The 25503-nt window shown below is 29.7% G+C and overlaps 3 protein-coding genes across 3 annotated transcripts; all 3 read right to left on the reverse strand.

The window, feature by feature from the left end:
• Positions 1 to 1958: 1958 nt before the first annotated feature.
• On the reverse strand, positions 1959 to 6948 carry LOC11417017 (protein ALTERED XYLOGLUCAN 4). Its single transcript, XM_003630868.3, has 3 exons — positions 6876 to 6948; positions 3266 to 3346; positions 1959 to 3058 (listed from the first exon to the last, which is right to left on the reverse strand). The coding sequence occupies exons 1-3, from the start codon at positions 6946 to 6948 to the stop codon at positions 1959 to 1961; spliced, it is 1254 nt and encodes a 417-aa protein (XP_003630916.2).
• A 6352-nt stretch (positions 6949 to 13300) lies between these two features.
• Positions 13301 to 14029, reverse strand: LOC11416743 (uncharacterized). The gene has a single exon (XM_003630869.4). It carries the CDS (start codon positions 13913 to 13915, stop codon positions 13523 to 13525), a length of 393 nt encoding a protein of 130 aa, XP_003630917.1. The 5' UTR covers positions 13916 to 14029; the 3' UTR covers positions 13301 to 13522.
• A 7472-nt stretch (positions 14030 to 21501) lies between these two features.
• LOC11415754 (plasmodesmata-located protein 6) lies at positions 21502 to 24656 on the reverse strand. The gene is made up of 3 exons (XM_003630870.4): positions 23778 to 24656; positions 21934 to 22059; positions 21502 to 21840 (listed from the first exon to the last, which is right to left on the reverse strand). The coding sequence occupies exons 1-3, from the start codon at positions 24514 to 24516 to the stop codon at positions 21830 to 21832; spliced, it is 876 nt and encodes a 291-aa protein (XP_003630918.2). The 5' UTR covers positions 24517 to 24656; the 3' UTR covers positions 21502 to 21829.
• Positions 24657 to 25503: the final 847 nt, after the last annotated feature.

The raw sequence follows: 25503 nt of genomic DNA on the forward strand, positions 1-25503 counted from the left end.
TATGTAGGTTGATGAAGTTTAATCCCAGTATAATCATTTCCCTGTTAACTCTCACATCTTTTATAATTTCATAGTTTTCTAGTTTATGAAACAAAACTTATTACCACTCCATTACAAATAACGATATATATTGTTGAACGGCTTAGAATATCGCACCAGTCCCTGTGGAGACGATAACATAAATACTTACTTTTGATACTATATCATAATATTACAGCATTTTCTTAAAAGATGAGCTATACCTTCTTCAGATATGTCATAGAAATCGTTCAAATAGTGTCGCTGTAAATTGGGGAAAGAATAGGCGATGAAGGCCAGGTCACAGCTATCGAGAAAAGCAACGTTGGAACAAGTGAGAGAGGTTAAAGTAGTAATATTCTTTGGGCGGAAGGTTTGCAACCCATTTGTGGGAAAGGTGTGCCGTTCGAGGGAGAGAAAGAGTGATGTGAGGTTCGATGGGAGACGAGAGATTTGATGGAGAAGCTTGTGGAGGTAACAGATGGAGCATGTGAGGTTGAGGGAGGTGAGGTTGGTGAGTCTATGTTAGAGGCGAGGGAGGAAAGGGTGTGCTTGTTTGCAGATAGTGAGAGTGAATCGGAGACGATCAGTGATTGAGAGAAACTGTTTTGAGACGATAGAGAGGGACGTCAAGTCGCGATGTTTGTTGTAGTTATTGCTGATGATAAATTTGAACATTTATATATCATATAAAAAAAAATCGTTTGGAATACAAAACATGAGCTTTTGTATAAAAAAAACAGAGAACAAAATTGAATATTTAATATTTAGAGGAAATAAAAACATATTTTACAATATAAAATGATATAAATGTCCTTAAGCAAAAATAAGATAATGAAAAAAATAATAAAATAACAAACTAGAAGATATATATATATATATATGAGTATTTCATTACGATCAACGAAAAACTAGAAAATATAAATAAAATAACAAACTATTCCTTAACAATCAAAGCAAGAGTGGATAAGGTAGGGACTAATTTGTTTAGAATTACTTTCTTCAAGGACTAAAATATTGTTTTACTTATTTTAGAGACATAATTGGTTCTAGCAATTTTTCTTTGAGCTTAAAATAGTTCTTTGCTCAATGAAGTGATTGACCTCAAGTGGTTAATGAATTTCATTAAAGGATGGATTGTTCAAGAGATCTCAAATTTAACTTTTAGATAAAACAGTTATTGAACAGACTATATTTATCTCACGACCGAACTCTGAATTATCAGGGTCCCTTCTCCTCCTCAGAACCAAAGGGTTAAAAAACATTCTTAACACTAAATTGTAATTAATATATAGTAAAAATAAACAATGGAGGATATGTCCAGTGATGAATAAAAAAACTCTAAATTTTAATTGGATATGTCCACATTCTTAACTCTAAATTTTTTTTCCTCTCCGATATGATGAAACAAGGAGGATTTCGTCGAACCCTCATATTACATGAGAGGATCCATTTTAATTGGATAAGGTTTAAAAAAACTAAATATTGAGGTTGGTCAAATAAAAATAAAATTGAGGAGGTAGGTTATCATATGTTATTTTGAAGATTAAAACGGTGCAAGTGCAAACATTCACTTCTTTTTCTTTCAAAAACTCACTTGTAAAACAATAACGGTATCTACCACATTTTTAATTTGTCTATCATGTCCTGATTTAATTTCAATTTTTTTAATGTCATGATTTATGATTTATATCTTGTCCTCGTGTAATTTGTTTGTCTATCAAACACTAATGGTATCTGCCATTTCTTTTTGTAAAAACTTTAAATTAAGAAGCAAAAATTTGTTCTCATAATAAATATATCAATGTATGATATAATGTAAACAATATACTTCAAAAAAAAAAATGTAAACAATATCCTTCATTAGGCATGAAACGATCACAATCTAAAATAAACATGATAAATCATTACTCGATCAAAATTAACATACGAGAAATGTCTCACTTTTCAATCAGTGAATGATTCTTCCCATTCTTCATCATCTGCAAAAAAATCTCATTCCAAATATCTATAGGTCCTGGCAAGCACCAATGAACACAATCATTTTGTACATTCTTTGGAACCCTTTTAGCAAATGGAAAAGGATTCATATAAGCTCCTGCATGACCATCTGGTCTCAATAATGCCAACTTTGTTATATCAAGCACCTCCAAATTTAATCCAATTTGTTGAGCTTTTACTTTAGCATTTTCAGCTTCCTCTATCTCAATACTTCTTATCTTAGCATCCATTCCTTCAAGTTTCTTCTCCTCATTCTTATATGGCTCACTCTTTGAACATGTACCACCCTTATCCCAATCACCTTCAAAATGAGTAGGTGAGTATGTTCTCACAATTACATCAATTCCATTCCCTCTTACAATTTTCTTCTCAATTATGCTATTAAGGGTAGTCCTTAAAGCCTTTCTCATTGGAACATAAAATCCAATATCAGTATAATTAAATTTAAATTCATGACATCTAAAACAACCTATAATTGAACCACCCTCATAGTAAATTGAAGGAACATCCGTAAACCAATGACCAAATGACAACACAATCGAGTCAATTTGATCTATATCCCTAGCCCACATCTGATTTACTTGATCTAAATATATTGTATTATATTGTGGACCATCCTTTATTCTTTGATCACCCTTCACAAGAAAAGGTGACCAATAGGCTGTCAAGTTTGCGTTGTAAGAAGGAAAGTACCACCTTCCATCAGAGCCTATATGGTGGACACGTTTAGGGCTTGATACAGTGGATAATAAGCAAATAAGGGACTCTATTTGGTTATTTGCTAAAGAGTCTCCAACAAAAGCTATGTTCATGTTTTTGATGAGTTTAAGAAAAGTGTTTGGTTCAAAAATTGGAAGATCACACTCACTTGGTTTCCATCTCCAATATAGGTAGCTTGAGTCAGGTCTTCCATTGACGATGCAATTCTGACTTTTCTTTATATCACTACATGTTGTTCCATTATACAAAGGAGCTCTCTTGTCATGAACCCAATTGCCATTGAAATAGTCACATTGTTTCTCTTGAGGTTTTTCCTTTTCTGCCAAAAATGAAAAGAATAATTAGGTCAAGTGAATTGTCGAATATAAACAAGATTTAAAAAAATTGTGTAGCCATAACATAGCCGCAATTGATTTGATGTTGCATCCCCTAATGTTTACTCGTGACAACAATTTTTTTGAAATATGTGTCACCATAATGTGATTGAAATTAGTTTGATAAGATAAGAAAGTGTTGTAACACGTACTTCGTTTCTCTTCCGTGAAGTTTCCATCGAAGGAGGTGTGATGCCCATCTCCACCATCCAAATCTTTTTTTGTACTTGAAACTGCATGTAGTACAAAAAAGACAATAGTTTAGATTACGCAGTAGAAATCTTTTACTGGAGAAGACTCCCAAATTTTTCTTCTTCTAAAATATCTATAAATTAAGTGACACGCACAAACAAAAAAGAACTTTGAGTTATAAATAGAAGAGGTCCCCTCAAAAATATCGATCAAATTCTAACCCTAACAATTTTTATAATTCTCTATAATTTCAAAGATCACAATTAATCTACAATTTAATTAAAATCTATGATATAAACATAGAAGATGGATTTCACTAGACACTAGCAAAGGTACATTGCTAGTGAGTTTACCTTTTCTCAAAGGAGGGGAAGCAAAAAGTGAAGATTGGTGAGTGATGGAAGTGAAAATTGGAGCAAATGAGTGGAAGTAAAAGTATAGACAAATTAGAGCGAAAGGTAGTAGTGAATAGAAAATTGAGGGCACAAATGTTTTGGTGAATTTTTCTTTGAATGGTTTTGTAGTTGTGGTCATCTTTTTTCAAAGCGTTTTCTTATTCTCGTTTTTGGCTTTGTTCCTCACTAGTTTAAATGGTGATCATTCTAAGATTGGTTTCTCCCTTGTTTTAATAGCAAATGTTGACATTAATTATCTAATAAGTATTTTTTAGGCAAAACGTCTTAATTGAAAAGCTTCTTTTTTAGGAAAAGAAAAATTTCATTATGATTATATTACTGTTCTTTTTCAAACATATGAATGACAAAAAGATAGCAATTGGCTGGCATGAGGAATTAACGTACCGTTTCTTATAGATAAGATCGGAGGGAGTATTTATTTAGGCAAAACGTCTTAATTGAAAAGCTTCTTTTTTAGGAAAAGAAAAATATCATTACTGATTCTATTACCATTCTTTTTCAAACATAGGAATGACAAAAAGATAGCAATTGACTAGCACGAGGAATTAACATACTCTCATTTACTACATTATTTGGCCCTTCATGTATTTTGGAATTTGGTTTCATTCATTTCCTCCATTGCAGATTATAAGTCGGTTTGAAGAAAAAATAGTCTTAAATTATAAGTTTTTTTCTTCTGGTGTCTGGGGTTCGAACTGCAAACCTTATATATATTATTGTTTTTACCAACTGAGTTATGCTCACAGGGATAATTATAAGTTGTTTTATATATCAATGAAAAATTAACATTATTTTTTTTATTATACCTTTACCTATTTAATATTTTCTTTTCTTTCGATTATTTAATTTATTTCTCTCATACCATTTATTAAGGACAATTTTACAAAATAACACTTAATATCTCTTTCCTATACAAAATCAAATATATTTCTTAATACGTGTGCAATACGACCAAAACAACTTATAATTTAGGATGAAGGAATATCATATTTTTATATTAATTTAATTTAAATTTTTAATTAAATTCAAAATTTAAATAAATTTTGCCTATTAAATATTTATATCCAATCAAATTCAAGTCAGATAAGAATTTACCTCTTTTTTAAGTTTCTTTATAAGATCAATAGTCTTTTTTTATTAAAAATACTCCCTCCGTCCCTAATTATAAGACCCTTTTGCTAAAATCACGGGAATTAAGAAAGCGGATATTTGTATTAAAGTTGTTTGTAATCAATATTATTTTTACAATTTTATCCTTAAGAGAGAGAGAGTTAGTTTATGTTTTCCATATGCTACTTATTGCTGATTAAAGAAAAAGATGTATAATAAATAGGGACATGTATGTAAAGAAATAATTAATGTAGTTGGAAATAACAAAGGGGTCTTATAAAAAGGGACAAAAAAAATTCTCAAAATGGTCTTATAATTAGGGACGGAGGGAGTAATTAATAGTCTTTTTTTACTAGTATTAGCCTATGGATCATGCTAATCGGTGCTCCAAGGGCATTGGTTAAGAATTCAAATATAGTAACATTTACATTAAATGCTTAAATAATGACCCAAAAAATATAATATTTGTATTCAAAGTTGTGTAATCAATGCATTAAATGTTTCCTCTTTTGGCTTAAAATTTTCTCTTTTGGCTTCCTTAACCCCCAGAGCACTGGTTAGCATTACTCTTAGCCTTTGTTTGGGAGATTGGGGAGAGGGGAAGAGAAAGCTTTGAACAGTGGAAAATATGAGTGAAATTGTAGAAATCTTTTAAAAAAATTAAAAGGGAAGAGAATGATAAATTAATGTATATGATTACTATATTTTTAATTATAAAATAATATAACAACATAGATTAAATTTAAAAAATTCGTATAAACCCTTCAAAATCCTCCTCAAATACTGTTTTTTAGTTCCTCAAATGAGAAGAATTTAGTATTATGAAGAAAAGTTAACCCTTCAAAACCCTCCTCTCCCATTTTCCTCTATATCTTCCCACTTGCTCGTTCCTTTTTTTTTTTTCAAACATTTCCCGTCATTCCCCTCCAAACTCACAAACAAAGTGTTAGTCTATATTATACTTGAGACAGTTTGTTTTGCAGTTCCACTTATTCTTGCAATAATAAATAGAGTTCCACTTATTCTTGCAATAAATAGAATTGATCACGTTTGACCAAATAAACATAGAATCGATCGCAACTTCTTTTTTGACGGAGATCGCAAAAAACAAATATATATATTTCAACTTTTTTTTATTTGTATCTCCTAAAAAAATATAAAAAAAATCTCTGTAGTTCACTATGTTATTTATGCTTATTTATTTGTTTTGCTTCTGTACTTTTTTTCATTTTATATGCTGATCTCAATTTCCCTTTTTCTTTGAAAGACCGATCTCAATTTCCTTTTGTCTTCTCTATTCTTATTTCTTAGTGGGTTTGCCAAAATCAAATTTAATTAAGTATATGTTAATAGAATCAGATACTCTTGTATTTTGGCAGACCAAAAAAAGATACTCTTCCCTTAAAAAGGAAGAAAAATATATTGTTATATTCTTTCTTTTTTGTTTAGAAAAATGATTTCTAAAAATGATTTATTCTTTTATTTTCTCATATGAAAAAACAAACATTAAAAGCATGTGCAGGCCTCCTTGTTAAGCTCTTGCAAAATGATTTATTTTTATGTTTTAAATATAAAGGTGAATTAGATCTGTCCAAAAAAAACCTTGTGTCTGGGAGGCCAAAGCCATGCAAATGAGCCTAGAATTTTAAGCCTCTGAAAATTTTATCACTACATTTTGTGTAAATGTGAATTATGCCTTTATTTTTAAACTAAAATCCATCACTTTTTCACATTTTTTTCAAAGTATTTCAGAGAACAAAAGAGAATAAATTTCAAACACAAATCAGAAATTTTTTAGTTTTTCGGCATTTATTTATTTTCAAAAACTTGTAAAACCTATGTATAAACATAGAAGATGAAATTCGAGATCATGAGTCCAGGATCATGTCATCTCATATAAGCGCTTTTGGTAGTCCCTTAACGTTTGATTTGATGTTGCGTCCCCTAATGTTTATTCGTGAAAACAATTTTTTTTTGAAATTTGTGTTACCATAATGTGATTGAAAATTAATTTGATAAGAGAAGAAAGTGTTGTAACACTTACTTGTATCCTCTTCCGTGAAGTTTCCATTGGAGGAGGTATGATTCTCATCTCCACCATTCAATTTATTTTTCATAATTAAAACTGCACGTGGTACAAGAAAAGAAAACAGGTTAGATTACACGGTACAAATCTTTGACCGGAAAAGACTCCCAAAATTTTCTTCTTCTAAAGTATCTATAAATTAAGTGACATAAAAAAAAAAAAAAAAACTTTAAATTATACATAGAAGAAGTCCCCTAAAAGTATCGATAAAATTCTAACCCTAACAATTTTTATAATTCTCTATAATTTTAAAGATCACGATAAATCTGCAATTTAATTAAAACCTATGATATAAACATAGATGATGAAATTCACTGGACACTAGCAAAGGCACATTACTAATGAATTTACCTTTTCTCAAAGGAGGGGAAGCAGAAAGTGAAGATTGGTGAGTGATGGGAGTGAAAAATGGAGCAAATGAGTGGAAGTAAAAGTATAGACAAATTAGAGCTATAGGTAGCAGTGAATAGAAGATTGAGTGCAAAAATGTTTTGGTGAGTTTTTCTTTGAATGTGATCATCTTTTTTCAAAGCGTTTTCTTATTCTCGTTTTTGGCTTTGTTCTTCACTTGGTCAAGGGGTGATCATTCTAAGATTGGTTTATTCCCTTGGTTTTACCGTGCTGACATTAATTATTTACTATTTTTTAGGCAAAACGTCTTAATTGAAAAGCTTCTTTTTTAGGAAGAAAAAAATACATTACTTATTCTATTCTTTTTCAAACATAGGAAAGACAAGAGGATAGCAATTGGCTGGAACGAGGAATTAACCATACTCCCATTTGCAGTACATTCTCCTTCATGTCCAATATCCTGGAATTTGGTCTCATTCAATTCATCCCTTGTAAATTAATACTACTATTTTTAGGGTCTTGTTAACGATGTTACCAGAAAACTCTTTAAGGATTCCAAATTTAAAAAATATTTTTAAAAAAAGTCAAATGTTATAAATTTTAAATCATTGATTACACAAATTTTATAAAAACTTATTGTTCAAAGTGCTTAAAGAGTGTGTGGGGCACTCGTTAATATTTTCCTTTTTTTTATTATACCCTAAACTATTTATTAAGACTACTTTTTTTTTTTATTATTTAATTTATCTCTCTCATACCGTTTAATAAGGACAATTTTATAAAACAACTTTTAATATCTATTGTCCATACAAAATCATATATTTATTTTTTGAGAAATGTTAACAAGTGCCCTTAAGACATTTTTAGTAACTTTAAATAGTAAGTTTTTGTCAAAATTTATGAAATCAATGCATTGGAAATTGAAGTTTTTGACTTTTTTAAGGAAGAATTTCTTTATTAGAAATCCTTAAAGAGTGCCCTTAGGACACTCGTTAACAAGACCCTTATTTATTTATTTTTTCTTTGTCAAAGTAGCATAGTGGCTAAAATTCACATTTTTCAAGGTGAATAAGTAGGATGTCCAGAGTTCGAACCCCGACTCCCGCATATAATAATGCATGTCCCTGTCATTTAAGCTAAGCTAACGGGGACAAAATCAAATATATTTATTAATAAATGTGAAATATGACCAAAACAACTTATAATTTATGATGGAAGAAATATTATATTTTTGTATTAATTTAGTTTAAACTTTTAAATAAATGTTGTCTATTAGATATCGATAACCAATCAAATTCAAGTCAGATAAGAATTTATTTTTAAGTTTCTTTCTAAGATTAATAGTCTTTTTTTTTTTTTTTTTACAAATTTACTATAAGTTTTTTTTTTTGGAAGATACTACTTCTTTTTTTTTTTTTTTGAGAGATACTACTTAGTCTTATTATACTTGGGACATTTCGTTTTGCCGATCCACTTATTCTTGCAATAAATAGAATTGTACCAAAAAATAAAATAGAATTGACCATAAACATAATCGATCGCAACTTCTTTTTTGACGGATATTGCAAAAAAAAAAAAAAAAATTTATCAACTTTAATTTTAGACTAAATTGCATTTTTGGATCCTTAACTATTTAAGTAGTATCGCTTTGGTCCCTTAATTAAAATTTGATTTATTTTGGTCCCTTAACTTCTTTCTGTTACACATTTTAGTGTTTTCCGTTAGTTTTAATTCAAAAATGTTAGGTTTTCTTTATTTTCTTCTGAAATTTTTCTGGGATTCTTGTTGTTGAAGGTTGATGGAGATGATATGAAGATGAAAACGAGGGGAAGATGAAGAAAATGTAACATTTTTGAATTAAAACTAACGTAAATGACCAAAATGTGTAACAGAGATAAGTTAAGAGACCAAAATAAATTGAATTTTAATTAAGGGACCAAAACAATCCCACCTAAATAGTTAAAGGATCAAAAATACATTTTAGCCTTAATTTTTTTTGGAGCGTGAGTTATCCTACGTAGATGTATTTTTCAACATGAGTTAACTCACGTTGGACAGAAATAAGCAAAATCAGATTAGAGAAGAACAATTCTCATAAAAAGTTGTGTTCCTTAGTTGCCCAGAGTAGTTGGGACGGAGATGCAAGGATTTTACCCCCTCGATCTTTGTATGTAAGCTCCCTTTGCTTTTTCACATTTGTTAAGAAAAGATGTGAGCGTAATTAATGTGCCTTTTTTGTGTGTTAATATTATCAAATTGTCATTTGTTTGTACGTGTATTAAATTTGACTTTTTATATTTAAAGACAAATCAATACAGTAATATATTAATTAAGGATATGTTTAAGAATAATTTAAGGGTTTTGTTAACAAATGTCCCCGAGTCCCTCTTTAAGTATTCTAAAAGAATAATTATTTAATAAAAATGTTATTTTAATTTCTGATGCATTTATTACACGTATTTTCATGGTTTTTAAGAGTGATCGGGACATTCTTTAACATTTTCCGCAATTTAAAAAGGGATTTATTTTAAGGACAATTCAGGGACGTGAATAACAAATTTAGTTGTATATTTAGATTATAAGAGTAGCCAATACTTAGCTTCTGATCGAAAATGAGTTTGAAGGTGTATCAAGATAAAAAAAACAAATAGTTTGAAGTTGTATCAAAAACACTTGGATGATATTAATTTGGTGAGGCCTAGGTTACCCTCTCTTATTTAGAGGATAATTTACCCTCTCATGATATCAACCAATTAAAATGTAATATATATAGGTAACATTAAATGTCATATAAATGAGTATATTTTTTCTAAAAATAAAAGAGTTAATCTTAATTTTTTTTTTTGAAGGAGAGTTAATCTTAATCATAAGGTAACTTTTAATACTTTTAATATTTTTTTTTTAAACAACAAATGATTTAATTTTTTTTTTTTATATTAAGGTGTTCAATCTTAATTAATTTACACTACAAGACTTATAACAAATAAAATTTTACATCAAATTTTTTTCATCTAGATGTCCTTAAATTCATCATTTACATTCATAAAATTTCTTCCTTTCTAGAACCCCAAACGTGAGAATAAAAATTTCTCCTTCTTTCAAATTTCTTCTTCTTTATTCTTCCATATTGATTAATTTTTGTTTCTTTTTCATTCTTCTTTCCATTTTAATTGTTCAATTTTGTCGTTCCAAATTGCCGCAATTTCCAATTATCGTGAGAATTTTCGTTGTTTCTAGAACCGCGTCAGGTATCGTGACTTATTTTTTTTATTTAAGCAGTCAACCTAATAAAATCTGTTAACACGCATAGACCTGTCTCAATATCAGCAACCTTTAAGTCCAAATAAATGAACAAAAACCTCATAACATAACCATTTCAGCAGCAACCAAAAAAATGCTAGCAAACTCCCACAACATCACAGCGGCAACACCTGCTAGCAGCCCTCAAAGTACAACGGATGATATCCTCAATTGTTATAATTAACTACCTCACAACCAAGAAAAATCAAATCAAAAAGAAAAATCAAGTCATCATATCTAACGTTGTACTGGATTCATAACGGCAATTCTCACGATATTTGAAATCATGACGATTCTTACGAAAATTGAAAAATGCAGCAGTTGGGAACGACAAAATTGAACAATCAAAATGGGAGGAATAAATTTTATGAGTATAACTGATAAATTTAAGGACATTCAGATGAAAGAAATTTGATGTGAAATTTTAATTGTTCTAAGTCAGTCCTGTAGTGTAAATTAATTAAGATTGAACACCTAAATATAATTAAGGCAATATTACATTATGGGTCTTTTATCTTATTTATTTGTAACACTTTGATCCTTTGTCTTTATTTTTTTCCCGTTTAGGTCCTTTATCTCTCTTAAAAGCACACATACATCTTTTTTTGCATTTTTTTTCATTAAAAAATACATAATTTTATTTTTAAAAATATATTTTTGTTAAAACTGAAAAAAAAAAATCCAAAAATATGATGAAGATGTTCATCATCTTCTTTAAATAAAAAAAAAATTCTACTAAAATATATCTTCAAATATCGTGAATTAATGTTATATTCACCTCAAATCTTATTTTAAACACAAAAATCAAAACCTTAATTTCACAAATGTTGCAAGGCGGATGGTGGAGGCTTAGTCACTGGCGGATGGGTTAGACTTTACGAAAGTTAAGATTGTTTTGCAAACAATAAAATTGATGTGCAAAGCTGCTATCAATTTTGAAGTTATTTTTATGTCGGGGTTGAATATTGAGTTAGAAAATAATAATAATAATAATATACAACGTGACAATTTATATAACTATTTTTTTTTTTTTTTTTTTGTGATGAAACTAAATCTCTTTTTCTATAGGGGTTTGGTTTTTGTGTTTAAAAGAAGATTTGAGGTGAATATAACATTAATTCATGATATTTGGAGATATATTTGTGTAGAAATTTTTTTGATTCAATGAAGATGATGATGAACATCTTCATCATATTTCTGGATTTGTTTCATTTTTAATAAAAAAATATTTTCAAAAATAAAATTATGTATTTTTTTTAATAAAAAAAAAAAGGATGGATATGTGCTTTTTTAAGAGATAAAAGACCTAAGCGGAAAGAAATAAAGATAAAGGACCCAAGTGTAACAAATAAATAAGATAAAGGATCTCTAATGTAATCATGTCTATAATTAAATAAAAATTAAAAGAATTAAAAGTTACCTTATGATTATAATTGATTCTTTTTTTAGAAAAAAATTGACTCATGACATTTAATGTTGCCAATGTATATTACATTTTGATTGGTTGATATTATGAGAGGGTAATCTAGAAAAAACCTATTAATTTATTGCTAATTTTCTTCTTCTTAAGATTTCATCATGAATAACTACCGAATAGTGTTTTGTTTCTGTATTAAGAAAACCACCGTATCGTCGTATCAATCCTATATTAGGCAACTGTGCTCCAAACTCTTTTAACGGATGTCAGTATGCTATCTTGGGATTTATCGTTTGATTTTCATTCATAAATTATGCACATCAGTAAGTGTCGTGCGTTATTGAACTTTCGATATTTGATCGAATTCCATAAAACATCGTTGAAGATTATGCCCACATAAGTGTGCTTCACTTCACTCTATCAAGAGTGACCAGAAATTCAAAGGAATAAAGTGTATGCATAAAAGAGTGTAATAATAGGATACTAGCAAGCCAATTACCCAAGGACCTAGGTTAAACATAATGCCCAGCATCACATGCAACAGCACAATGCAATTGAGGATTCTTCTGGTTGCCTCACCCCTCACGCATTGAATATAATAATATAAGTTGGTACAAAAAGAAAGGCATATAACCATACAATGAAAGCAAGACAACCTAATCATCTCATCAAACCAGCTCAGTAACGCAAAAATTTGCTAGTTATCGAGCATAGACACTAACACGTCGACATATTTCAATCTAATTATGCGGGTAAGTCTGGTGTATCAAACACTATCATGTGTCAACATAATGGCATGTCTTCGATTAGAAGTGACGAACTTTTCAAGGCTAATGTAGAGAAGCCGAAAGTATTAACTCATAACTAGAATATGACACAAAAACTAGGAGAGGGTTAACAACTAAAAGCACTACTTGAATGAAACAAACATTCATAGGGAGGATATTTCATTAGTTATTAATTGAAATTTTCTTATAAAATTAGTCTCAAAATATAATCTATAATGAAATACCTAATGAGTGCCATAAATTAGACAAACTCCGTAACTAAGATTTGTTAAGAATATATATATATATATATATATATATATATATACATACTAACATTAGGTTTCTCCCTGTTTAGTTATCTTAATCTAATCTAGATAGCAAAACCATGGCTATTCTCTGACATTATTATTCACATTTTAAAGAAAGCAATAACAAGTTAATCACAATTCCTCTAAATCATCTTCTTAAGCAAGCATTTCAGCTAACCTCTCTAAGTATAGTGTGCATTCCTAAGAACCACAAACATCGCAACAATCAGAAATCCCTAAATCGAACCCTAATTTTCAATCAATAAAAGTTGCATAAGTTCAAACAAAGCAGAAATTACATAACTACGATTAACCGAATAATCGTCTCATAATCATTCAAACATAGATCTACATAAGAACGAAATTAAAATGGATAGTAATTGTTCATTGTGACTTACTAAGATAACAACAACATCAAAAAACCTGCAACAAACACAAATTCGAAAGAAATTTTGCAATTCATTCGGTCCTCTTGAGGCGTTCAAGGCGCTGGTTAAGAAGATCAATCCTTACAACAAGATTGGTAACGGAGTACAAAAGCCAGTAGAAGAGAAGCGCAGCAGCGATGAGAAGCGCGTTACGCTGACTCTTCATAATCGATTTCTGATGACGAAGATGTTCCGATGGAGTGCAAGAATCACCTTCACAGCTTGGCCTCGTTTCGTATTTCCAATAAATGTCCATCAGAAGAAAGAGGCAAAACGGAACCACCGAGAGAAACGGTTTGAGAAGATTCTTGGTAACAGCGACGAGTCCCTTGCGAAGAGCGTCGAGGCCGGGGATTGTGAGAAGAAGCACCATTATCGCTTCTGCTGCTGCGGCATAACCTAGCACAACCCATTCCAACGCCATTGATTCAGATCTCGTTGCTTTGGTTTCTTCGTGAGAAATTTATAAGGAAGTTATTATTATTGCTTTTTTCTTTTTCTTTTTATCTCTCTTTGATTTTTTCTTTGTGACTAAGCAAATGAGAGGCTTTTTGGTATTTATAGTCTCTCGGTTATGTATTTTTAGAGGTGAACGAATGCGTGGTTGAGTGACAAGTGCGGAACACGTGACACTTCCTCGTTTCAAGTTTCAACTCTCAACTATGGATTTTTTTATTCTTTTTATTTTGAGAGGTGAACTAGAGGTCAAGAGTTCGAATCCTGGGTTCTGCATATAATATGCAATATCTCTATCAACTGAGCTAAGTTTACAGGGATGAATTATAGATTTTAGTTAACCCAATAAATTACTTAGCAAATTTTTTTTGACTCTGCATATCTCTTTAGCCCCTCTAAAATTACAAAATTGTTCTTAATAACACGTCATGTAGTTAACTATTGGATGTTTACTTTAAAAAAATTATTTTGTACATATGTTAGATAACTATTGGATGTTTATTTTAAAAAATTTCTTTTTTACATTCGATAAATAACTATATGATGTTCATATTAAAATTTTCAATTTTGTACATCTGATAGATAAGTGTCGGAATACTTAATATATTAACCAAATTGTAGTTTTTAAGCAGTTATTTTCTATTCTGCAACTCAACCTAAATATGTTTCTAAATCTTGCAATTTTTGAGCAATTTTTTTTTGTGTTTTCATCATAATAAATAAAACAAATAGCGTCAATCATCACTCAATTGTAATCAATTAGCATGTTTAGTGGGTTTTTATGATGGTGGATAATTGGACGATGATTATTCGGCGTTCGCTTGAGGTGAGTGGGTTGAGATTGGTGGTTCGGTTAGGTAATCAGAGTGAAAATGGTGGAGGAAGTGAGCTGGTGGAGAGATGCGAGAAGATGAGAGAGAAATTATGGATGATGTATGTTTGTTATGTAAAACAATATGCTAAGTGGGCAATAATCCGTTAGTTATCTATCGAAGGTACAAAATCAAATTTTTAAAATGAACATCCGACAATTATCTACCAGAGGTAGAAAATGAAATTTTTTAAATGAACATTCGGTAGTTATCTTCCGATTGTATAAAATGTAATTTTTTTTCAAAATGAATATCCAGAAGTTATCTACAAGAGGTGTTATTAAGGAAAATTTTGGAACTTTAGGGGGCCCAAAAGATATTTGGGGATCCTAAAAAGAAATCTTCGAGCAGATCTAAATTCATTGGGCTCAAATTTGTCCCCTGAAGGCATAACTTTTAGTTTGTTCACAACATTGAGAGTGACTGACTATTAACACCACCGATAATTTAAAAAACACAACTCTTCCGATTTAGAAATTCAGACGGAGAAACGATACCATATTTTTTTGTGTGTATGGATGGTTAAATACTAGGGGTGAATTTCAATGGGAGAGGTTTTAAGAATCATGTGATGCGAGGTGATGAGAAAAGAAGCTCTACACAACTTTTGATTTTATGAGCCATGTCACCCTTTCAAATTTATTCTTTATAGCGTGTGTTGTATCAAGAGTTTTTTTTTTATCTATATATTAGAAGTTTTATTTTTTAAATATTGTCAATTGTTTCTAATAACGTAGTGACAAGAGTTTGTTTTGCGAGTGGATGGTCCAATGATCCGTCTTGATAGTTTTTATTTCTTTCAAGTTAGTGGATTGTAAATTTAGTAATGGAAAAATGCTATCAGAAGAATCGAACTTGCAGATGTGAGGTAAAAGGTAGCGATTTTCCCACTACGATAAGATTTAAATTTGTTCTTTACTCAAATGTTGATATCCATTATAAATGTCACCATATAAAATTTCAATCAAAGATCCGCCACTGTTGGGCTTAAGGGATAATTTTTTGAAACACTACATGGCATCATGCAAGAGGGAGTTTGTGAGGAACTCACGTATTTTTTTAGTTTGTTCACAACTTCTGACTTTATCATAAGCTCTGATGGAGTCAGAAAAATAATAGAATATCAAATGAAGCTCTCTATCGCATATATCAGGCACAACTATGTCCAAAGTTATGTAACTAAATCAACAATTGAACGAAAGGTTTCTAATGAAAAAATAAATAATCAAGAAGGTGATCTATTTTTGCCAAAGAATTTCAGATTGATAAATATAACAGCCTTCAATCTACACAACATCAAACTAGATCAATGAGCATTAACCAATTGATTAATAGCATATCCATAACCAATTTAGTTCCTTGAAGAGAATTACAACCTCTGTTTTTAATTAAGTACTCCATAAGTAATTTTCTAATTTTTCTAAGGACCATGGTGATTGTCATTGAATTCGTACTATTGATGTTAAGTGAGGAAGCTTCCTCTTTTAACCATCAACTATTTACCCCTTTGAAGAGTGATTTATCTAACATGATCCCAGACTGCTATGCACGTATCTTCCGATTTCTTGTATCATTATTATTAATAAGTAATTATTCAGAAGACAAGAAGCTTCCTCCTACACTGTTCTTGATACAATACAAGTATGCCACATTTTGAAGAAGATCAAGATACTACTACCACTATCAAGAAAAAGAATAAACTAATAGAGAATCTTAACTTTTCTAATAGCGCCATATTACACTATTGCTTTACACGTCTTTTGGTTTAAAAACACAATTTTCTAAAAGGTGTAACGAGCCAAAACTAGTTGTTCACTCATTCAGCAATTAAAATTATTAAAGTACACCTGCTATTGGTAGTTTCTTTGTCAATTTCACCTTTCTCTTCTATTACTATAGTCTATATATTGATTGCTTTAATTCCCTTCATTTGTACGATTAATTAAATATCACCTATCTTTAACAATGAGTTGTTGATTATTATATATTTAAAGGGAAATGTTAACCAATATCTTAAAAAACACATATAATACGTACCGAGTTGAAATTGTGTTGTCAATTTCTTAAAAATCAACAAAGTGTATTTTTCAATTTAAAATTTTCTTTTAAATTATTCAGTTGATATTATTGTTTGATGTTGATATTATTAAAAATACTTTTTACAATATTGATGTTGGGTCTGTTTGGTAACATCCAAAAAGAAGCTTATAGCTTATAGCTGATAGTTTATAAGCTCGTCTGACAAAAAAAACTCTGTTTGGTAACGCTTTTTTACAACGAGCTTATAGCTTACTCCCTCCGTCCCAAATTGTATGACGTTTTGGGCCTTTCACATATATTAAGAAATGCAATTAATATTGTGTGGAAAAGAGATATTATAAGTTGTTTTACAAAATTGTCCTTAATAAATAATATGGGAAAGATAAATGAAAGAATTGAAAGAAAAGAGAGTAATAAATAGTGAAGGTTATAATACGAAAAATAACATTAAAGTTGCATTAGTATTGTAAAGCGACATATAATTTGGGACAAATATTTTTCCCTAAAGCGACATACAATTTGGGACGGAGGGAGTATTTCAGGAGCTTATAAGCTATTTTTCAGAAGCTACTTCAAGTAGCGTTTGAGCTTATAGCTTATAGCATCTTACTTTTAATTCCAATTTTATCCTTATTAATTTATCTAAAATTCATTTATACCCCTTTATAATTTATTTAATGTTAGTTACATTTATATATTTTGTTTTGACGAATATCTTTACCCTTAGCACATTTCAGTGACATATATATACCTCCCTGCTGTGTGTTTTTTTTTTCTTTCTAAATGATAATATGCCTCACTTGTTTTTTTTTCCTTGTTTTGAACTGTATAATTTTTTTTTTGAACCGTATAAAATTGTTTTCCTAGTTTTTAACTGTATAAAATTGTTTCTAGTCTTTTGTGAAAAAAAAAAAGTTTTATGTCTATTATACATTCCTTGATTGATAATGCATTTAATAATTCAGTAAAATAAATTTCATGAAGGTCCCGTAAAAAAAAATCAAGAAGATATTATTCATTATATCTATCAATTATTGTTAATAATACTTTTTTTTTTTGTGTTATTAATAATACATTAGGATAACTGTCAATTTTTTTTTAAGAATTGTGATAACATTCAATTGTTGTTTAATTGTTGGGTAAAGTATAAACACTAAAATAAAAATAAATATCAAATAAAATTTTAGTGAATAAAATTTGAGTTATAATATAGAAGATATATTAGATAGGCATTGTAGCTAAGTATTTTTCTAAATTTATAAATTTTTTTAAAAAAAAGTTAAACTAAGAATTCCTTAATACTTTAATATCAATTTTTATTTTAGGGTTACATATCAATTTATATAAATTATATTATGAATTAATAATACCCTTTTATGTCATTTTACATTTATCAGCTAGTTGAACAACTCATTTTACCAAACATCTCAATTAGCTTATAAGTTATAAGTCATCAGCTATAAACTATCAGTCATCAGCTATCAGCTATAAGCTATCAGCTATCCGCTATTTTTACCAAACAGGTCGTTAATTCATTATACTTTTTAGTGACAGCAGTGAAAGAAACTGGAAAGGGCGGGGTTAGTGTGGAAGAAAGCTCCTCCAAGATAATAATTTTCAGTTAGAAGCGTACACCAAAGTAATTATTATGCAATTTATTTATTATTTCACAAGTTACAGTTTCTAATAAGGTTTATGTTTTGTTTTTATTTTCTTTTTGTGTTTTAAGTTCTTGAATCCAATTCTTATTTTGAATTTTCTTGTAAATGTGAATCTTATAGATAATGGATCAATAACATGGTAAAGAAAATATTTGTTTAATTTAATTTATACTATTAAATTTCAATATTATCACAAATATTATTCGCTTGAAATCAATGTCAAAAGTAGTTTATATACGACTTTCACGCTCTAAAATTTAATTAAAGGGCATTTATGAACTATAACTTTAATTTGAGATTTTTTTATGTACCGGTCTAATTGGAAGAGAGTTTTAAGAATTTTTTTAAAGGCGAGACTTTGGAGTATTAAGTTATACTTTAGAATACATATGATTTTCCAAAGAAAATAAAAGAAATAAATAAACATAGAATACTTCAATCAGATTGAATTGAGTTTAATATTCTTTTTATAATGTCTATAGTTTAAAGAGAAAATTAAGCATCCAAATACACTTGAATGAGATGTTAACAATTTTTTTCTAGCTTAAACAATGTTTCATGGTTTAAATCTAACTTTAAAAATAAAGCAATGTTAAATTTTTAAGTAAGAGTTTGCTATATACATCGTGGTTCTACCCGGCTTTCTGAATATTATTTATTTTCATAAATAAAATGTATGCATGGGTTTTGACATTTATATTTTTGTATTATAAGGATGGAAAACTGTTATTTCCATCAAAATATAATACAACTAACTATGGTTAATCATTTACTTCTCTTTATTTATTTATAATATACTATTATTAATTTTAGAGTTAAATATGTTTTTGATCCCTATAAAATTGGGACCTTTTAAATTTAGTCTTTACTTAATTTTATTAGTTCTTTTAGTCCTTAATAAAAATTTCCGCACTCAGTATTAGTCCCTCCTCAATTTAAATTTGTTTAATTTATGTTTAAACTCTTGAGTTTTTGAACAATTTTTTGCAGACGTGTTAAGAACATTACTAAAAGTTCCTCTGCAAAAAATTGTTGCAAAATTTGATTTCTAAGTCCAGATTTTGTTGATTTTATCTTTAATTTTTGGCGTTTTAAAAAACTCATATTTAATTCTTTTCATGTTAAAAAATTCTAAATTTTAGCAAATGAACCTTTCATAGTGTTCTAAACTTGTCTCGAAAAAATCGTTTAAAAATTTAAGAGTTTAAGGATAATTAAACAAACTTTGTTGTAACAGGGAGTAAAATTAGAAGTAATTTTCTTTTGTAAGGACTAAAAAACTTATTAAAATTAAGTAAAGACTAAACTTAGAAGTTTCCAATTTTATAAGGACAAAAAACATATTTAACCCTTAATTTTACAATTTTAAACTATATTTTTTTTTATTTTATAAAAAGTTCCCCTAAAAAAATATATAAAAAGTTGAACTTGTACAGTTGTATCAAACGCCCCACAGTGTGAACAAGTAGTGTGGTGGTTGAAAGCTTTTCCATATGACTTTGCCCTAATTTAGTTTTTCTCCCAAAACTAGTTAAATGGTCAAGCAGCTCATTCCCAGTCTCATATCCGTGACCCCGGAGGCCATAGCTTATGATGTAAGGGGTTCACGGTGTTACAACTAACCAAATAGGATCAATGAAAGGTTAAGTCCAATTTTGACAATGCTATTTGGACCATAGCGGTGTTTATTTTATATTTTAAATCATTAAAAAAAATTGTATAGTTTGTTTTCTTTTTATTTTTTGAAAAGTACTATTCTGCAAAATTAACAATTATCAAAATATGCAGTATACTCAATAGATAAATACAGTGATAAGAGGTTAAGTAAAATGTTAATGAAGTATGACGGCAACATTTAAACTCGGCGTTAAGGGTGTTATACCTGCAAACATTTTAGTGTTTATGTCCTTCATTGAATGAAATGGTAAGAGGCATTTTAAAATAGAATGTGTGTATCTTTCACTTGTGCGATATCCTTTTATAGATAGGATTTAGTAGATTGAGTAATAAAAAAAATGAAGAGAGATTCTTAACATGATTACGGATCTTCGTCTAATCTTAATCATATAGTAATGGATCATAAAATATTATACTTTAACCTAATCCGGAATAGAAGATGATAACAAGTTCATTGATTCCATTTGGTCTTAATATTCAGTCTTGCTACACAATTCAATTATATCATCCCATCTATTTCATTTTTTATGGCCCTGCTTACATTTGTCTTTAATTTTATATAGTTCTTTGTGTAATCTCATCATATCATATCTACTTCCTTAGGAATTTGTTAATGCAATGAAATACAATGAATGATGAACAAACATGAATTTATAATCATCACATTATGGTTGTATAGTATGTTCCAATATTATGTTTAAGAAAAGAGAGACCAAGAGTTTAGGTTTTCATAATGAGGTTAAGTAAAAGGTATAATAAAGTAGTGATGTTAAGTGGTGCCAAAGATTGGATAGACTTGGAAAAAACAGAGTCCTTATACTAAAAGCGACCCAAAAAAGCAATTGATGACGTAAAGATGGAAACAGAGAAGATTCTCGAGGGATTTCATGGACACTGTTTACTAAATAAAAAGGCCATGGTCCTAAAATTATTGATACTTTATACTAACATCAAATTCATCCTTTCTCTTTAACTAATGACATTTTGATCCTTTTTCTTCTTATATAATAATAGAGTGATGATTATACTTAATTATTGCTGGTTATAATTTGGTGTTTAGTATTATTATTATTATTTTGACAAAAAAAACATAAATGGGACTTATATTTGACAAAAATGTAACCCACTTATGTTGATCTTCTTCGGTGTCAATTTGAATGGACTAATTTAGCTTCTTAAAAAAATATTTGACAAAAATGTGATCAAACTTATCTTAATCAAACTCTTTGAATGGTAAGTAAAGTTATTCATCATGTTCTAATATATATAGTAGTAGTTGTAAAGAAGACACTAATCAATACACATTATTAAAGGCTATAACATAGGATGATGCATTTTTCACTTAAATGTTCACTATTTATACACATTGGTGGACAAAGTAAATAAAGAAAGTGGAATATGAGTCTTTTCACCTTATTGTAACTCATTCTGTAAAGAACTACTTTTTCCACAAGATCTTTCTATCTATATATACCTTCACCGGCAATCTTTATAGAAGGGAATTGTGCTGGAAACTTACAAAGTATTCAATACAAAAAAAGGGAAATATGGACCACCAAAACACAAATAATTAATTTACCAGAGAAAAGCAGGGACAAATGTTCAATCCTATTACTATCCACGTAACATTCTTTATTTACCACCTGCATAACATTGTTCAAAAAGAGAACATTATAAATGTTTAAATTAAAATTAGATTAGAAGAGATAAATGTGTGCAACAAAACAAAACCATACCTCTCTGCTTTTCACAAAGCTTGGACAAGAAGGAAAGAAAAACGATTATTAGACCAACACCAGCAATGAGTCCAATTAGTATGGCTAGTGTCTTCTCAATCTCATCATCATTGTGATTCTCATCATCTACGTTGTTCAAATTCAATACCAAAATTAAACAACATTTCAAGATAATTATTAAGAATTGTTGCAGTATAACATTAAATGAAATTTGTGGACCTGTGGTGATTTTTCATACTCTATGTGCAATTTATAATGCACTTTTCACATGTAATGTTTTGAGAATTCATGTTATCTAGTCAAAATTTAGAAGTAACTATTTCAAAATTATTGAGCCTGGGATGCAATTGCTATCTCAATCAACGCATTTATTTTATTCTGCTTTTCAGACATTATTAGGAGAAATGATAAATACTAGGTATCATTTCATGGATTGTTATTGTTCTTTGGACACATATGTTTCTTCATTAATTCAAAGCGGCGCATTCATTTGCAAACACATGTTACTGGAAAAAACTTTATCATTTGCCTTTCCACAAAGCTAATTTAAAATCATTTTCTTTTTTTTTATTTGGCATAATCTTTTATTCCCCTCGTTTGCTGAGCAAAAATAAAAAAAAACTTTTACAAGTAGAGATTAAAGAATACAAAAGGCATGGTGGAAGCGCAATTGAAAATTCAGATACAAGCCCTTTTAGAAAAACAAATACTATAAATGAATGAATTTTGGATAAATTAATCAGCTTATGTGAATTAAAAGAAAAAATGATATGTGTTAAATTAATGAAAAGAAATCCATCATAGATCATATACATATATATGTTAAAACTTAATACGGATAATGGTCCATTCTAATGCTGCTCATGTAGCACCTAGTTACAAAAGCTATATGTATTGGAAATTTCCCATGAAAAGAAAATACCAAAAAGCACAAGTAGCTTCATCCAAATACTAATGAAAACACCCAACAAAGTATTTACCAACAACAAAAAAATCGTAAAAAGAAGTAGAAGTACACAACTAATTACAGTAATTTGAGTTTACCCCTAATTAAATTGTTAGACCAGTTTAATGGGTGGTAAAAATAACTGATAGACCAATTCTACTTTTCCACACCACCTCCATACCGACTCCACATGGGAAGTGTAAGCAAAATTCAAAACAAAGCAAAGACAATTCTCACTGAATTATTCAAAGGATTAATAACAGTTTTTTTTCCCTAACTTTTATGAAGTTACAATTTTGACCCCTAAAAAAAACTACAAAATCACCCCCTAAGTTTTGCAACTGTAGTAGTTTTGGCCTTCAGGCCAATTTATGGTAAAAAATAAAAAATAACATGTGACACCTAGGGTGCCACATCAGCGTAGGTCGAGTCAAAATTGGCATTGGGGGCCAAAACTACCACAAATGCAAAACTTAAAAGGCAGTTTTAAAGTTTTTTCTTAGGGGGTCAAAATCGCAACTTTGAGAAAATTAGGGGGTTAAAATTACTATTAAGCCTTATTCAAAAGAGAATAAACAAATATATATGAATAAATGAAATTATCAAACATCATACAAGCAAAATGAGGAGAAATTTAAGTATATGTCACTCACTCTTCTTTAAAAAAAAAAAAAAAAAAGTATATGTCACTCTAGTTTACGTTTAGATCAACATTTAGTGTTTTTGTCAAAATCACATTAGATTAGTAGATGACATTGATTTTGACAATTTTAAATTTAGGCATCAATTCAAACATGTACGAAATCAATTTTCAGCATGAATTCAAGTTTTTAATAGAACACTTATTGATTAAACTCTGATCAAATTTTAAAAAATAAAACATAACAACTTAACATACCGTTATTACTACCACGCGAGTGAACACCACCTTCGGAATAACGCACGTAGCATTTAGCCAAATACATATCGCCCCAAGTAGAATCACCACACTCCGTTTTCAACCGTTGGATTGCCTCAGAAACACAATCCTGACACTTACTATAACTCAAATCCCCCGTACACTGCGCCACACCTTGAAAATCCTCAGCCGAACTTGTCCTAAAATTTTTATAACCCCCCCCATCGGACGACTGTAAATAAGCCAGCACAGCATCCCTTCTAGTAAACGCATCAGAAGTCAACCCAATCGACGGTCCACATTTCTTCACCACTTCTGTCTTGTCTTGTACCCCAAAAAACGTTAGATTATCGTATTTCACAAAACAACCTTCGAGCTGCAACGCGCCACCGTAGGTAGCGAAACAGAGTGTCCCTAGTTGACTCACCGCACGCCCCACGCAACGTGAACATTGATCATTGTTAAGGTCACCACGGCACTGGGAAAGGCCGTAGATGGTTTCCGACTCCGTGGAGCCGGGAACTGTGAAATTGTTGTAGTTTGAAAAGGCTGCTGAGTTGACTAAGGAAGTGAGGATTGAGTTCACACTGTTCTCGTAGGAGGAACCTGGTGAGTATTTGAAACGAGAACAACCACCAAAGATGAAAGAGTTTGTATCAGAGATTGATGGGGTTGGAATGGTTAAGAGTGTTACTAGAAAGAGAAGAAAAAGAACCATGTTTGTGTTTGTGTTTGACATGAAAAAGAGTATGAAGAAAGTGTTTTGTTTTCTTGTAGAGTGAGGGTTACTTAAAGAAGAATTAACGTAAGGAAGAAGAAGAAGAAGTTGATGAAAGAAAAAGAGGAAATAAGCGCGAGTGGAGTGTTAAATGGTTAAAGTTGAACGCTTATGTAATGTAATGTAATGTGTTGTACCTACCTACGGTTATATTTTTTATTTTGTTTTTATCTTTTTAGCTTTTTAGGATATTAGGTTTGAGTTCTACACTAACACTACTACTAGTTGCCACTAATTAAGTTTGAAGTCAAAAAATTGGTGTGATGATTGACTCCAAGTTAAGCCATTTAAAACCCAAAAATATGGTATTGGTTTTACCTACTACGTACTAAAACAGATCATATACTTATTGCATGGAAACCACACTCATAATAACTACAATATTTTCTTCTTTTTTGACTCAACAATATATTCTTCTAACTACTACATCTTTATTTAATAAGAAGACAAATAATTGAAGTTGTATAGATGGGTCAAAATCATCTTCCTTTCTTAAAATAAACGGAGGCACCATCAAATTCGTCTCCAATCTTGTATAGAATTGATGTTTGTTATTCCCTCTAAAATACAATTTCTTAATAGTGATTTACATATTCAAAAAATAATCTAACAAAACCTCTACTTTTTTTATTTTATTTTATTTGTAATAGGGCTTTAGATACATTTATTGATTCTAAAGTTGACCACCTTCACTCTTAAAATTGTTTAAAGGACTAAATCGGGTCTTAAGAATTTTCTCACCAACTAAAATGTTCACTCATTTAAAAATATCTCAAACAATGGATTAAAAGATATGTATTTCTTTTTCTTAATTACTTAGAAATTACAGTACTCCTTTAGCGTCAAACAATGGTTCAAACATGTGCATTCAACCTCAATTTGGGCACCTTATTCTGGAAATTTTTGGTCTACGCAGTATACATATATAAATAACTCCTCAACTGCCTT

This window comes from Medicago truncatula, chromosome 8, assembly GCF_003473485.1.
Source record: "Medicago truncatula cultivar Jemalong A17 chromosome 8, MtrunA17r5.0-ANR, whole genome shotgun sequence".
NCBI lineage: Eukaryota > Viridiplantae > Streptophyta > Magnoliopsida > Fabales > Fabaceae > Medicago > Medicago truncatula.